Source organism: Anolis sagrei, chromosome 6 (assembly GCF_037176765.1).
Source record: "Anolis sagrei isolate rAnoSag1 chromosome 6, rAnoSag1.mat, whole genome shotgun sequence".
NCBI classification, from domain to species: domain Eukaryota; kingdom Metazoa; phylum Chordata; class Lepidosauria; order Squamata; family Dactyloidae; genus Anolis; species Anolis sagrei.
Window position 1 is genome coordinate 19639729 of NC_090026.1, and position 17245 is coordinate 19656973.

The window sequence follows — 17245 nt, forward strand, 5'->3', positions numbered from 1 at the left end:
TCACTGAGAAAATGTCAGTGTGCATGCCAAATGTGTAATTTGGCCCTCAAATATGACATTTTTTCACAGTTTTGAGGTGTGCCAAAGACAACAGACAAATAGTTAAACTGTATATCAACCTGACGAGAGGCTTATAGAAGGCAATAGACCTGTTACAGCTTTTGCATTGGGACTTTGCTTTCAGCCGGAAAGCACATTCATACGAATCATAGAATCATAGTGTTGGAAGAGAACTCATGGGCCACCCAATCCAATCTCCTGCCAAGAAGCAGGAAGATAGTATTCAAAGCACCCTAGACAGATGGTCATCCAGCCTCTGCTTAAAATCCTCCAAAGGAGGAGCCTCCACCACATATCGGAGCAGAGAGTTCCACTACTGAACAAGTTCTTCCTCATGTTCAGGTGGAATCTCCTTTCCTGTAATTTGAAGCCATTGTTCTGTATCCTAGGCCCCAGGGCAGCAGAAAACAAGCCTCCTCCTTATGACATCCCCTCACATCTTGATAACATGGCCCTCATCATGTCTCCTCTCAGGGCCTTTCCACACAGCACTATATCCCAGAGTATCAACGCAGAAAATCCCACAATATTTGCTTTGAACTTAATTATCTGAGTCCACACACAGATAATGTAGGATTTTCTGCCCTGATATTCTGGAATATAGGCTGTATGAAAGGGCCCCCAACCTCCTCTTCTTCATGCTAAACATACTCAGCTCTTTAGGCCACTCCTTATATGGCTTGTTCTCCAGACCCTTGATAATTTTATTCACCCTCCTCTAAACACATTCTAGCTTGTCAACATATCCCTTCAATTGTGGTGCCCAAAATTGGACACAGTGTGATTCCAGGTGTGGTCTGACCAAGGCAGACTAGAGAGGTAGCATGACTTCCCTGGATCTAGACACTAGACGCCTATTTATGTAGACCAAAATCCCATTGGCTTTTTTAGCTGCTATATGACATTATTGCCTCATGTTTAACTTGTTGTCCATGAGGACTCCTTCATAGTTCAAACAAAAATCAGGAATGGATTTACCACCCCGCTGGGCTTAACTACCTAGCTACCCCCATCCAATGTGTTGGAGGATTTGAGGCCATTGCTACTTTTCCAATAACATCACATTGTTGGCTCATGTTTAAGTTGTTGCATACGAAGACTCCAAGACTTTCTTCTCACATACTGCTATCAAGCCAGGTATCCCCCATTCTGTATCTTGGCATTTCCCTTTTTTTCTGCCTAAGTGGAGTATCTTGCATTTATTACTGTTGAACTTCATTTAGTTAGTGTTGGCCCATCTCTCTAATCTGTTAAGATCACTTTGAATTCTGCTCCTGTCTGAAGTATTGGCTATCCCTCCCAATTTGGTGTCATCTGCAAACTTGATGATCCTGCCTTGTAACCCTTCATCTAAGTCATTAATAAAGATGTTGAACAGGACCGGGCCCAGGACGGAACCCTACTGATGGCATTCACTCCTCTCTTCTTTCCAGGATGAAGAGGAAGCATTGGTGAGCACTCTTCGGGTTCGTTTGTTTAACCAATTACAGATCCACTTAACCGTAGTTTTGCCTAGCCCACATTTGACTAGTTTGTTTGCCAGAAGGTCATGGGGGACCTTGTCGAAGGCCCTCCTAAAATCCAGATATGCCACAGTGTTCCCTGCATCTACTCAGCTTGTAACTCTATAAAAAAAAAGAGATCAGATTAGTCTGGCATGACTTGTTTTTGATAAATCCATGTTGACTATTAGCAATGATAGCATTCCTTTCTAAGTGCTTAATTATCTTTTCCTTAATTATCTTTTCCCCGGTGACGGGGTTGTGAGGGGGTGTCAGAGGGATCACTGAAGACCATCAGAAAACACAGTATTTTCTGTTGGTCATGGGGGTTCTTTGTGGGAAGCTTGGCCCAATTCTATCGTTTGGTGGGTTCAGAATGGTCTTTGATTGTAAGTGAACTATAATTACCAGCAAGAAAAACTCCCAAATGTCAAGATCTATTTCCCCCAAACACCACCAGTGTTCACATTTGGCCATTTTGAGTATTTGTGCCAAGTTTGGTCCAGATCCATCATTGTTTGAGTCCACAGTCCTCTCTGGATGTAGGCGAACCACAACTCCAAAACTCAAAGTCAATGACCACCAAAACCTTCCAGTATTTTTTGTTGGTCATGGGAGTTCTGTGTGCCAAGTTTGGTTCAGTTCCATCGTTGGTAGAGTTCAGAATGCTCTTTGATGGTAGTTAAACTATAAATCCCAGCAACTACAACTCCCAAATGACAAAATCAATCCCCCCACAACCCCACCAGTATTTAGATTTTGACATATTGGGTATTTGTGCCAAGTTAGGTCCTGTGAATGAAAAACATCCTGCATATCTGATAATTTCATCACGATTCATAGCAGTAGCAAAATTACAGTTATGAAGTAGCAACAAAAATAATGTTATGGTTGAGGGTCACCACAACATGCATTAGGAAGGTTGAGAAACACTGCCCTATCACCTCCATGTTCTTCCTTTTTCTACTAATGTAAGCAAAGAATCCTTTTTTATTGTTTTTAACATTTAGACATAGAATATGCACTAAACATTATGAAAAAGTTGGAGAAAAGTAATATTGGACAGCTGCAGCCAGGACATTTGTTTGCATAACAGCTTCAAGGAGGAATGGATTGCCTGGGCTGTGAGAATATGGATTGTTAAAAAGATTAATCACTGTTTCTATATTACTGCAGTGTCGCTTCCTAGAAGATGGTTGAGTACAGAACTGAGATCCTGCCTATAAGCTAAGAATGATTAGTTGGACTGTCTTGCCAGCCTGAAAGCCAATGAATGCTATTTATTTATATCTCTTTCTCCGAATGAATTCATGACAGCAGATGGTTCCAGGTAAATTGGAAGGATGAGACTAGCACACTCCTATATGTTTTGCTGCATGAGCCAGAACAACACATGCAATTCTCTCTCTAAGAGCACACCTACACTGTAGAACTAATGTAGTTTGTCACCACTTTAAATGCCATGGCTCAATGCTATGGAATCATAACATTTGTGGTTTTACAAGGCTTTTAGCCTGCTCTGCCAAAGAAGGTTGGTGTTACACTAAACTACAAATCCCAGGATTCCACAGCACTGAACCAGGGCACTTAGAGATGTGGGTTGAAGTCTAAATCTGTAGTATACAAAGAAAACAGGTTATTTTGGCACAAAGTGCAAATGATCCCTCAGCCACGCACAGTGAAAATAGACAATTGACATTTAAATAATAGAATTTGCTGTGTCTATGCCATATTAAATTAGCTGCAGAGGTGGATGGTCTGCTCTGCATTAGGACAGGGTGAGCTCACCCTGCTTAGCTTCAGCAACACTGAATGTTTCTCCAACTGTTTTGCATAAAAAATAATTTGTTGTGCAAAACAGTAGCATTTTTTCCCAGTGAAGGTTTGTTGCAAGTGAACTTTTTTTTTTTGCAAAACCTTTTTTTTGTTTTTAACCATTTCTGGATGGCATCTCTCACTGTGTTGAGGATGAGAAAAATCTGTCAACATAATTTTGCTTACTGCTCCAAACTGGTCATTCTGTTGTGCACTGCTTTTGAATCCATGTTTTGATGACCTGGCCTCATTGTGATGATGTGGCTTTTACTGGCACCTGTATTTTTCACTCCTTCCTTTTAAAAATACATACTCTGGTTGTCTTTGGATCCTGTTCTGGCCTTTTACTATCTGTTGGCCTCTCCTCCTGCCAACTTTCCTGGAATTGCCTGGCTCATTGCAATTGATGATGACTGCAATTGAGATTTCATCTCCAAACTGGATGACGATAGTAAATAAACCAGGCTGTACATTTGGGAATGGAAACAGTTGGCTTGCAAAGTACTCCCTACCCCATTCTAGATAAAACAATGTTACATCCAACCAATGTATTGGGACAAAAATCTCACATTTTAGTACTCCAGATCTTTTTAGATTTCAGTTCTTTGTTGTTGGCCATGTCTGCTAAGGCTTCTTGGAGTTGAGGTCCAAAAAACCTGGAGGACCAAAATTTGGGAACAACTGGCCTAGAGCATCAGTCTATTCGAACCTTCAAGTGTGTGTTGTGTGTTGTAAGGCTTTTCCAGCCCTTATGCCTTGGGTCAGTGGTTCTCAACCTTCCTAATGCTGCGATCCGTTAATACAGATCCTCATGTTGTGGTGACCCTTCAACCATAAAATTATTTGTGTTGCTACTTCATAACTGTAATTTTGCTACTGTTATGAATCATAATATAAATGTCGAATATGCAGGATGTATTTTCATTCACTGGACGAAATTTGGCACAAATTCCCAGTACGCCCAACGTTGCATACTGGTGGAGTTGAGAGGGATTGATTTTGTCAGTTAGGAGTTGTAGATGCTGGAATTTATAGTTCACCTACAATCAAAGAGCATTCTGAACTCCACCAATGATGGAATTGAACCAAACTTGGTACACAGAACTCCCAGGACTAACAGAAAATACTGAAATAATTTGGTGGACATTGTCTTTGAGTTTTGAAGTTGTAGTTCACCTACATACAGAGAGCACTGCGGACTCAAACAATGATGGCACAAATACTCAATCTGCCCAAATGTGAACACCGGTGGAGTTTGAGGAAAATAGACCTTGATACTTGGAAATTTTAGTTGCTGGGATTTATCGTTTATCTACAATCAAATAACGTTCTGAACCCCACCAACGATAGAATTGGGCCAAACTTTCCACACAGAACCCCCATGACCGAAAGAAAATACTGTGCCAGAGAGGTTCCAGACATCTCCCTCCAGACCCCCCCCCCCCAGGGCCCCGACCCTCACGTTGAGAAACACTGCCTTAGGTATTTCATTTTGCTTTCCACCACTTTAGGCTCTGGATCAGTTCAGCATGGGCTGAACATTAAAGCAGTTCCATAAAGTAGTTTAGGTCAGTCAAGGTCATAGATTCATTCTTGCCACCAAAATAATGACAATAATAACAATATAAAAATGCTTTCCTGCATTACAATAAAAGATGAGCCAAGCAAGATGCTGTGCAGATGAGGCTGCAATGTACCTACAGTAGTGGGCACAAAGAATCCACAAATAGTTTTAAAAATTTCATGCTTAACCTCCTGCTCCCAATGCTCTGCCTGCGACACATTCAAGTTTCAAAAAAGAATAAATTATGCAAATTCCATACCCATCATCAAATATAGATAAGCTTAAAGAAGAGAAGGTTTTCCAATTCATCCCAAAGGCTTTGCCTGCTCACTCTGGCATACATATTGAGAACTGCATCCTGTAAGTCTTGATGTCCCCCTTCCATCCCAGCCTCCTCCATTCTCTTGAATTCAAGAGTAATACCAAGAATGGTAGAGGTATGTTTTTAAATCTGCTTATTTTCTGAAACTTTCTAATTAATCAAGATGGAAATTGAAAACCACCAAGTGGAGTTGGAAGAGATCAGTTTTAATCCAAAGGTTATGCACTGAATCAAGGTTGGGTTGCTTCTCTGTTCTTCAAAAGGAAGTTGTGGGCGAGAAATATATCTTTCCTGTATTGGATGACACCACTTCTGCATTCAAGATGACACTGGCAACCAAAGCTGATGGAGCATATGGGCTCTGGCATGGAGTAGCATGCAAATATCAACCAGTCTATCATGCACTCATGATGCACAGAATGTGAACATATAATTGATATGATATGGATTGCCAAGTCAGTTGTTAGTATAATGGTTTTTGGGTGACATGTTAGTAAAGTTATTTTTAGTGATCCCTCCCCGCAAAAGCCTATGAAAAGAAGAAATGGCTCCAAAATAGCATTTGATATACGAGGGTGGGTCAAAAAGTTTTGCCTCCTGTGTCAAAAAACCCCATTATAAATGAATATACAATAGCAGAAGTTGCTACAGATCATAGCCTGAACTATCATCTACACAAAACTACTGATAAATGTGACTTGTTATTGCATAAATAATCTGAGCTTTAGCTAAAATATTCTCATGGACGGGATCGAATTCCCTCCCCTGCTCCCTTTATACTGGCATTGAATATAAAACATTTAAAGGAAATGGATAGGGTTGCATAGTATTTAACACATGACTGAAAGAAAGTCTGGCAGTGTCATTAAAGAAAGTGATAGGGGAATTCAGAGTTGGGATGGAGATGAATATGGATAACGGCAGACTCTCTAGTCTCAACTGCCTCAACTACTGGCAATGAGAGCCTTAAACTAAAATATGCTAGTATTAAATCCCACTCTTTCATCTTCAGAGCTCCCCCTTGGATATATCTTGCCAAGAAAACTCTGTGATAGGTTTGCTTGAGGGTTGCCATAAATCAGAAAAGACTTATAAAGGTAGTTTCTGAACCCAGATATCTGCTCTGAACTGGATTATATGGCATTGTAGACTCATATAATCCAGTTCAAAGCAGATAAACTGGATTCAGAAACTGGATCACATAGCAGTGTAGATCCAGCTACAATTGGGCTGTGGTGGTGCAATGGGTTAAACCCTTGTGCTGTTGAACTGCTGACATGAAGGTCAGCAGTTCAAATCCATGGGAAGGGGTGAGCTCCCGCTGTCAGCCCAGCTCCTGCTAACCTAGCGGTTTGAAAACATGCAAATGTGAGTAGATAAATAGGTACCGCTTTGGTGGGAAAGGCATTAGACACTCCAAGCAGTCATGCTGGTCACATGACCAGGAGGCAACAACACAGGCTCTTTGGCTTGGAAATGGAGAACAGCACCTCCCTCAAAGCCAGAGATGAGCATGGCATCCAAAGCCAGAAATGAAAGGAGAAGCCTCTGCCTTTGTTTGTGTTTGTGTGTCTCGTTGTATTGTAACAAGGCACTGAATGGGTTGTTGTAGGTTTTTCGGGCTATATGACCATGGTCTAGAGGCATTCTCTCCTGATGTTTCGCCTGCATCTATGGCAAGCATCCTCAGAGGTAGTGAGGTCTGTTGGAACTAGGAAAAAGGGTTTATATATCCCAGGGTGGGACAAAGGGCTCTTGTCTGCTGGAGCTAGGTGTGAATGTTTCCTTTTTTCTAGTTCCAACAGACCTCGCTACCTCTGAGGATGCCTGCCATAGATGCAGGCGAAACGTCAGGAGATAATGCCTCTAGACCATGGCCATATAGCCCAACAAATCCTACAACAACCCAGTGAATCCAGCCACGAAAGCCTTTGACAATACAAGGCACTGAATGTTTGCAGGTATCTGTTTACATCAGCTCTCAGTCCCCATTAGGAAAAGGGCAATAATAATAATAATAATAATAATAATAATAATAATTATTATTATTATTATTATTCTCTGATGTGAACAAAGAAGTAATTAAACAACATCTGTAATTCCTCCCATTTTCCACTGAAGAAAAAATAATAGGTTAGTGATTCAGATGAGGAAAGTAGGACGGAAAACTTCACTGTGCCTACTCCATACTTTGCACCTTTAGCAATCCTGTTCCACTGATGAATTTCTTTGAGGAAGAAAAAATATTTATGAAAATAATCCTTGGATCTCTGAATGCAATTATATAGGCTGGCTCTCTTACACCTCAAAGTTAACTTTTCCACAAATGAAAACATTTCCTGTACAGTTTTTTTTCCTCCTTAACCTACTTGTCATCCACCTATCTAGGCCCATCTGTCTTCCTTTTTAAAAATTCACCCGTAGAGAAAGGCAAAGGAAAGCATTGCAGAGATTTCTCCTAAACAGCAAGTACAAACAAGGACATTTTAATTAGTGGAGTGTATGATATTTACATGTTAGAATTAGGCATATAATTCACTGAATTGATAAGATTATATTTATTCTGTGCAGTGCCATAAAGAGGAAATGGTAAAGGTTTCCCCTGACTTTAAATCTATTCGTGTCTGACTCTGGGTAGTGGTGCTCATCTCCATTTCTAGGCCAAAGAGCCAGCATTTTCCGTAGACACCTCCAAGGTCATGTCGCCGGCATGACTGCATGGAGTGCCGTTACCTTCCCGCCAGAGTGGTACCTATTGATCTACTTACATTTGCATGTTTTCGAACTGCTAGGTTGGCAGAAGCTGGGGCTAACAAAAGGAGCTCACACCGCTCCCCAGATTCGAACCACCGCCAAAGCCAGCAAGTTCAGCAGCTCAACAGTTTAACCTGCTGCACCACTAGGGGCTCCGTGCAGTGCCATGTATGTTGGTATATATAAAATGAATTCCTGATAATTAAAAAAAACACCGGTATTTCTGAATCCTGGGTATATTCCAGTGCAAACAACAATTTATATTGCACTTATTACCCAGTCTGGAGTTGTTGTTTGTCTTTAACTATGGGGATCATAAGGTGAGCCTACCACGGTTCTTTTTCTTGGTAAGGATTGTTAATAGGCAGTTTGCCATTGCCTTCCTCTGAGGCTGAGAGAATGTGACTTTCCCAAGGCCACCCAATAAATGTCTATTGCCAAACAGGGATCTGAACCCAGGGCTTCAGAGTCATGGTCCAGTGTTCAAACCACTATACCAGTCATGGGCAAACTTTGGCCCTCCAGGTGTTTTGGATTCCAACTCCCACAATTCAGCTGTTAGGAATTGTGGGGGTTGAAGTCCAAAACATCTGGAGGGCCAAAGTTTGCCCGTACCTGCATTATACCATGCCAGCTCTTGGCTTAACCTGATTTTCCTTTTGTAACCCTCTTTCCTCCTTTTTCCAGCTCTGTAATCCAAGACTTCCGTGTCCGTGTCCCATAAGGGAAATGGGACAAAGCCAAGGTTCTTACCACCCTCTTAAGAGAAAAGGAGGCAAGTGAACATACTGACAGCCAAATGCTTTTCCAGATGCCATGAAGATTTGTTTTAGCAGCCTGAAATTTTGTGTTGACAGGACCTGGAAAGGGGGGACTCTTTGTACAGCTGCCAAGGCATAAAATCCAGGGAATTGAGTATTACCATTCTGGGTTATATTCTTTCGTTATGAACAGTTAGGTAGAATGCTGCCATTAACACTTATATTCCTCTGCATCTCCCAAAACACAAAAACATATGTTGTTAATCACACAATTAATGTTATTTTAAAATGAATAAGTAGTAGCTGTGATTCAAGCTGGCACTACGTTGGGGTGATAAAGTGATAAAGTCCTATTTACACAGGAAACAAACATTTAGAAATTACTAATTGCATGCATATGTCTTGTTTTTAAATGAATGCCTTTAATATCAGTTTTATTTTTAGCAAAACTTTAAGGTGCACATTTTAAAAACTTTTTAAAAAATGGAAGTTTAACATTTAGAGAAGGAGAGCTTAAGCTCCAATGCACGAGGCTGGTTGTGATGACTTAGGTTGCATCTACACTGGGTGTGGGCAAACTTGGGCCCTCCAGGTGCTTTGGACTTCAGCTCCCATAATTCCTAACAGCCTCAGGCTCCTTCCTTTTCCCCCCTCAGCCGCTTAAGCCTGAGGCTGTTAGGAATTGTGGGAGTTGAAGTCCAAAACACCTGGAGGGCCCAACTCTGCCCATGCCTGATCTACACACATCCACACTAGAGATCTACACACATCCACAGTGTAGATCAGGCAAGAAGGAATCAGGGCTAATTAAATACCTCCCAACAAAGGATTCCCCAGGGAGTAAGAATCCAGACCTTGAAACTACAAGGCCATTGAATGCTAATCAAGGTGGCTGATTAAAACATTCACACCTACCTCGAACAGACAAGAGTTCTTTCTCCCAACCTGGACGTTCCAGTTATATAAACCCAATTTTCCTAGTTTCCAGCAGACCTCACAACCCCTGAGGATGCCTGCCATAGGTGCAAGTGAAATGTCAGGAGAGAATGCTTCTGGAACATGGCCATTTAACTGGTTATATTTCCAAAACATCATTAGCAGGACAGAGCTGTATTCATGTACAGTATAGCACAGCCCAGCAGAACCGGAGACTGGGAGAGATGCTAACAGAGGCATGGAGATAATCCTTCATTAGCAAGAGATAATCATCGCATCAGCAATTCTTCACAGGAATTTATGGGGCTTAAGCCTGGCACTGGAAAGAGATGCCAAGGCTGGGCTAGTGGAGCTGGTGGGAGAGCGAGAAGACGCTAACCTGGGATCTGGCTTTTATTTTTGGTAATTATATTAGGATGATATGCTGGAGTGGGTGCAGAGACAGGCATTAATGGATAGATGCTCATAAAGATTTAAGAGAGCATAATTGCTTTATTAAATTGCAGAGGACCTGCCAGTGGATGCCAACACAAGGCCTGGCCATGGCTTTCCGTATCACTCTGTGCATGCCGTTCCTTAATGATGATGTTGCAAGCATTACCCTGCATGGGAACCACATAGCCTCCAGTGTTTCACAAAGGAAACCCAAGACATAAGTGGTCAAGCAGCATCAGGATGTGGTCAAGCAAGCAACAAGAAGGAACAGATAAAATAGGGGAGGCTGCAACAGTTTGCTTGCGACTCAGCCAACTGGGAAGATTTGCCCCTTTTTCGCCAATATATCCTACCAAGTTATCTGAGGTGGCACAGTGGGTTAAACCGCTGAGCTACTGAACTTGCTGACTGAAGGGTTGGCGGTTCGAATCTGGGGTGAGCTCCCATTGCTAGCCTCAGCTTCTGCCAACCTAGCAGTTGGAACACATACAAATGTGAGTAGATTAATAGGTTCTGCTCCTCATGGCCTAGGAGGTGTCTATGGACAACGCTGGCTCTTTGGTATAGAACTGGAGATGAGCACCATCCTCCAGAGTTGGACATGACTAGACTTAATGTCAGGGGAAACCTTTACCTTTCCCTTTACCTTTTCCTTTACTTATCTAAATGAGAACTCCTTTTGCTCTTTGAACTCAGACTGGGCAAATTACATTAACTAACAACAAATGGGGAGAGTGGGAGAAGGAGAGAGAAACTGGGACAGCTGATAAAATAGGATGGCAAAGGATTAAATGGGACTGTCCCTGCCAAACTGAGACAGTTAGAGAATATGGAAATGTAGTAGCCAGGATCTGTGTGCCACAGAAACCATCAGTAGAGTAAATGTATGCAAACTTCTGCATTGATGGCTGAATGTTCACCCAAATCCTCTCCCTGACAGCCTCAGCCAAATTCTTCTGTGACCAAATGTTTTCCCCATAGGACCCAGATGTTCTGAGCTAACCCTCCCCACACCATTTCATCATGAATATTGTGCGTCCTGCAACTCTACTTGGTGGCACACATTTGGTGAATGAAAAGCATTAATCCTCCTCATCTTATGCCCCAATCTTCCCAAGAACGTGCACTTGTATTATGTTCTGAGACAGACAACAGGAGGGTGAGTGTGTGTATGTATATCTGCCAACATTTCACAGAAGAAGAACACTACATATGTGGCCAAGTAACACACAAAGGTGTGGTCAAGATGACAAAATTCAGAAGAAAGAGGAACATACAAGGTAAAAAAGATTGTAAGATTTTGCTTTTGCCTGAGCCAACTGGGAAGAGCAAGAGTCCATCCCCTTCGTTCCCTTTCTCCTATTTAATTAATTGACTGCAACTACTTTTGTGCTTAAACTCTGTTTGCAGCAATGGAAGCAAGCTGAGGACAAAGCTTGTGCACAAGCTGCAACCGTACCTCAAGAAGTCTGACTTAACCATGGTCTATGCCTTGGTTACCTCCAGGTTGGATTACTGTAATGCACTCTACACGGGGCTGCCCTTGAAGACGGCCTGGAAACTGCAGTTAGTGCAAAGGTTGGCGGCCAGGTTGTTAACCGGAGCAAATTACAGGGAGTGGTCAACCCCTCTGTTCAAACAGCTCCACTGCCTGCTGATAAGTTTCCAACCTCGATTTAAGTTGCAGGTTATGACCTATAAAGCCTTAAACAGTTCGGGACCTATCTAACTTCACGATCGCATTTCCCCCTAAAAACCTACACAATCTCTAAGATTCTCTGGGAGGCTCTCCTCTCGCTCCCACTGCCGTCAAAAGTGTGGTTGGTAGGGATGAGGGAGAGGGCCTTCTCAGTGTTGGCCCCCCGGCTCTGGAATTCTCTCCCCTGGGAGATTAGGCTGTCCCCCCTGTCCATCTTTTGCAAAGTCTAAAGATATGGATGTTCCACTGTGCTTTTGATTATATGGTTTCCCCAGAAATTTTTTGGCTCCTAGTTATGACCCAATTTTCAGTCCCTGCACTTTACTACTGCCCCCTGCTTCAGGATATAGTGTTCTACCTTAGATTGCCTGTTACCACCAATTTGTGTCATCTGGCACTTGTACTTCATGTATCAACCCTTCCTCACAATTGATTATATTGCCTCTCACCCGTTCCCAGAACTGCATTGCTATCTCAAGATACTGGTTGTCTGTTTGATGGTTGTTTTGTATTATATTGTGCTATACTGTTGTTGTTTTATTGCTTGTTGCTGTTTTTATGAATTTTAATGTGTTATTTTAATTATGTTGATAGGGCTTGTCCCTATATAAGCCACACTGAGTCCCTTCGGGAAGATGAAGGCAGGGTACAAAAATAAAGTTACAATATTATTATTTGAAACACAACAAGATTAGTATACAGCGAAAAAGATCACTATGCTGGCTGTTGTTTTGGATCACACGTCGGACACTTCCCAGGTGTCTAGGACTGTGTGATGTATTGGTGAATAATGCGTGCAGATCCCAGTAAGGTGGCCTTTTGCAGCTGACAGATGATAATTTTGTCAGCACTGATTGTGTTTAAGTGCAGGCCAGGGTCTTTAGGCACTGTACCCAGTGTGCCGATCACCACTGGGTCCACCTTTATATTATTATTGTTGTTGTTGTTGTTGTTGTTAAAGGGGAATAGTGTGAAAGAGAAACTGGGACATTTTGGGTGGGATGATAGAGGATTAATTATGATTATCCCTTCCAACTCTGGAAAGTTGGAGGATATGTGTATGAATGCAGGGAGAAGAAAGTGAGAAGTGTGTCTGACTTTGTATATGTGACTCAGTGGATTGCTGGAAGTCTATATTATTGCGCGTGGAGGCCAGGGAAGTCAAAGGCTTCATTGTGGCCATCACCATCACATTGGGTCTTGCCCACAAATGAGAAACCCATTGAAATTCCACCCCAAACCATAATTTTCTGCTGTATATGGCTCACGAAGCAAAAAAGCTCCCCAACTCTGTTGGAAGCAGAGCAGCCCATGTGTAGGGATTGCATCCTGCTGATGTTAAGAACAGAAAAAGAGGACAGATGAAGAAACCTAGCAGGCCAAATATAAACCATGGGAGTCACTCACAGAAGAATTGGGTGGGGAGTATTTGGAGCATGTAGGTTTCAGAGAGGAAAAGGCAGAGGGTGAATGGGAAATGAAGGTGATCAGATAAATTGATTACCTCCAGGCAGCTCTGCAGGTCCACAGGTGGCCCTCTCCTCCTCGATGTCATTCATCCAGAGTTTCTTGTAGCAAAACTTCCACAAGCCATAGTGGGCCGCCTCGCAGATGGCTGAGTGGTTCTGCTTGTAGGTGTTGAGCTCCACCCAGAACTCGGTGCCCACGGCCAGAACCGTCAGGGTCATGCCCACAATGGCCACAAAGAAGGCCAGCTTGATCTTGCCCTCTTGCTCATCCGTCATTGCCTTGCGCCGCTTGCCTCCTGCCCGCCCGCGCGTGGCCATGCGCTGCTCCTCGTCCTGAAGGAAAAAATTGGGCCACATATTCATAGCCCTTTTCCTTGCTGCTTGGGCAACGTTTACCTGCAAAAAGGCAAGTCCTGGTCCCCAGTTTCTTGTTTAACCCTAGGAAAGCTTGGACCTTTCCAGGGCCTCTCAGAGCTTCTCCTTAGTCTTAACTAGGTCAACACACTGCAAGCGGCTCGACCACTCTCCCTGTTCACCCCACAATACCCCACCCCTCGCTTTCTCCACCCAATGCCCCGGCTTGACAGAGTGAGGCCAGGGATGGGACAGCAGCTACCTCACACCACCCACCCCTTGCCTCCCCCTGCGTGGCCTTGGCAAATGCAGGGAGCACCTGCCACTGTCCTTCACCCATCGCCTAGGCAAGAAGGGTTATTTTAAGGCTCCGGGGTGCACAGACTGTCTGGTGCAGGGAGGGGGAGCATGTGTGTGCGCGCGTGTGTGTCTGTGTGTGTGTGTGTCTGACACTTTTAAAGATGCAGAGGTCAAAACTGACAACTCTCTCAGCACCTGGACAGCTAAGGATTCCTATTGCCCTGGCTTCTCACAGCGCCCTCTGCTGCATGTGTTGGTATCACTCTAAGCATTGTTATGTTTTATTTTCTGAGTCACTTGCACAAGTTGCAAAGTGCATGATGGGACATCTCTTCTGGATCCACCCCTTTAGTTGTTTGCTTGCCCTACAGGCATCAGATTCCACCTGGTCTTGGAGGTTAAGCACTCTCAACTCTGGTAAGTGCAGGTAGTCCCCAAGTTACAAATAAATAGGTTCAGTAGGTTTGTTCTGAAGTTGAATTTGTATGCAAGTCAGAACAGGTATATTTGTGAGTGTAACTTCAGCCACATGCACACACACATACCACACACACACTTTGGATAGCATAGGGTGTATGTGTATTTTTGCATATATGTATGTATGAATATATACATACACACATACACACACACCTTGGATAGAATAAGGTGTATGTGTACTTTTGTATATATGTATGTATTGATATATACATACACACACACTTTGGATAGCATAGGGTATGTGTGTAACTCCAGCCACACTCACATACACACACACATACCACACACACACTTTGGATAGCATAGGATGTATGTGTATTTTATATATATGTATGCATATATATATATATATATATACACATACACTTTGGATAGCATAGGGTATATGTGTATATATATGTATTTATGTATATATATATATACACACACACATACAAAGACATACACACACACACTTTGGATAGTATAAGGAAGGGTTAACACCCCTGTGTTTTTTGTTTTGCTGTTTGTGCCCCTGATCAGAACATTTCACCTTACTTCTGTTCCTGTGATCATTGGATTTCCAAAAAAATGGCTTGTTCTGGAAATAAGGATTGATGATAAAGCTTCAGTGGAGACCCCTTTTCCTCATGATAACTCTTTCAGGAGTGAATTTCCCTTCCTAGGGTAGATTTCTCTCACTTCCTGTTGTCTCACTCCAGTTCTTAACTATGAGTTGTTGTAAGCCGGATGTTTGTAACTTGGGGACTGCCTGTACTTGAATGGGAAATAGTTCTGTGAGCTATATTTCAGGAAAGGAAATGGCGAAACCACCTCTGGGTATGCTGGATTGGGGCATGCTGGAAGCTGGAGTCCCTGCCCTCCTCAAAGACATTTGGTGAAGTTGACACAGTGAAACATCCATGCAATACAGATAGTTCCAGCCAGTACTCTTTAGTGGAGGTTGATGTGGTGCCTGCACCAGTGGGAGTGAACCTACTTTAAAGAAGCTGCCCAGGATGATAAACTCCATCCCCAAAATTGGGGAAGACACATCTTCCACCCGAACTCTTGCTGCTATGCTTTGTACAAACTTAAATTGCCAGACGTTTTTCACTTTCCAGCTTGACAGCCAACACATTAAACCAGTGGTTCTCAACCTGTGGGTCCCCAGATGTTTTGGCCTTCCACTCCCAGAAATCCTAACAGCTAGTAAACTGGCTGGGATTTCTGGGAGTTGTAGGTCAAAACACCTGGGGACCCACAGGTTGAGAACTACTGCATTAAACCAATCTAAGATGGAGACATGGATCACCAAGGCCACAGTATTCTGTGAAGATTACAAGCATGGTTGAATCTCTCAATATGAAATAAATCATTTTCTGCATGTACTCTGTCACAGTAGCTGCTGATCAAAATCTAAGCCTCTAGTCTCCTTCTTGGCCTCCCTCTCCATCCTTTTGCTCACATTGCTACTGTTCAACATTTTCTCATTGTTTTATTCCTCCCTGAACACATGGGTGCTGCAAGCCCAATGCATAGGCAAGGCAACCAACCACCTGAGCTGGCATGTGATTCTTTTGGGACCCTGCCCATCTACTCCTCTTAAGGGACAAAGCTGTGTGTGTTACAAGTTTATCCAGTTTTCCTTAAACTCATAATGTCTGATGACTTCATTCAATCAGAAGGCAAAATCATTCTAGATTTTAGCTGGAACTTTATAGGAGTTGTCCAGAGTGCTGAACTTCACCTTCAAACCATAGAATCATAGGGTTGGAAGAGACCTTGTGGGCCATCCAGTCCAACCCCCTGCCAAGAAGCAGGAAAATCACATTCAAAGAACCCCCAACAGATGGCCATTCAACCTCTGTTTAAAAGCTTTCAAAGAAGGAGCCTCCACCATACTCCAGGGCAAAGAGTTCCACTGCTGAATTTCAACAAAACCATTAAAGGTACATAAGCCTCCTCCAGTTTTCACTCTAGCAACTCTATCATCTTCTCTCATAGGTGTCCCCATAGGTGTGCCCAAAGATCTGCATATGTTTCAGTTGTTTTGTGAGGAGAGGGCTAGAACTATATGGTTCCGGCCCACTTTACCTGTCCGAATGTATTCTCCCCTATGACCCATCAAGGCTCTTAAGATCTTCTGGTGGGGCCCTGTTCTCGGTCCCACCACTTTTGAAATCGCTTTTGGTGGGGACAAGTGACAGGGCCTTTTCCTCGGCTATGGAACTCTCTCCTGATTGAAATCAGATCTGCCTCGTCTTTCCTGACTTTCAGGAGGCTAGTGAAAACCTGGATATGGAATAAAGCATTCCCAGAATAATAGATGAGACTGACTACAGACCAAAGTTATCGACCACATATGCGGACTGAGTTGGACATGATTTTATCTTGGCGATCCGGCTTATATGTATTTTATTCTATATGTATTTTAATCTTTCTGTTGTATGATGTTTTAGACTGTATTATTAGAATTGGAATCCTTGTTGTGAGCCGGTCTGAGTCCCTCTATAGAGGTAGAGAAAATCAGGATATTAAAGTTTTAAACAAACAAACACTACACAGAGATGTCTTCAACTAACTGTTACTTATTAAGTCCTCCTAGAACACACAGCAATACCTGGCCATAAAGAAGCAGACCAACTTAACAAATTTTGCTCCATCAATAGCATAGCATAGACTTACCCACAACTTATATGTCCTCTGAATGTGGTGTTGGAGGTGCCAACTGCTCTGGCTAACTTCAGTCCAAAACTGAACAAGCTCCCTTTAGACACTGGCAGCCCTGGGACATTAAAGAGGCAGCACACGG

The 17245-nt window shown here is 42.8% G+C and overlaps 1 protein-coding gene across 2 annotated transcripts in view; it reads right to left on the bottom strand.

Annotated features, from left to right (window-relative positions):
- CACNG6 (calcium voltage-gated channel auxiliary subunit gamma 6) overlaps nucleotides 1–17245 on the bottom strand; it is a 42018-nt gene extending 24773 nt beyond the window's left edge. The window contains exons 1-2 of one of the 2 annotated variants that reach the window (XM_060783068.2): nucleotides 17119–17245; nucleotides 13353–13650 (exon numbers count right to left, since the gene is read on the bottom strand). In XM_060783068.2, the coding sequence (XP_060639051.1) occupies nucleotides 13353–13635 (283 nt within the window). In that variant the 5' untranslated portion in view covers nucleotides 13636–13650; nucleotides 17119–17245. Of the gene's footprint in view, nucleotides 1–13352; nucleotides 13879–17118 lie in introns of those variants that run through there. The other variant, XM_060783066.2, reaches the window with a different exon arrangement.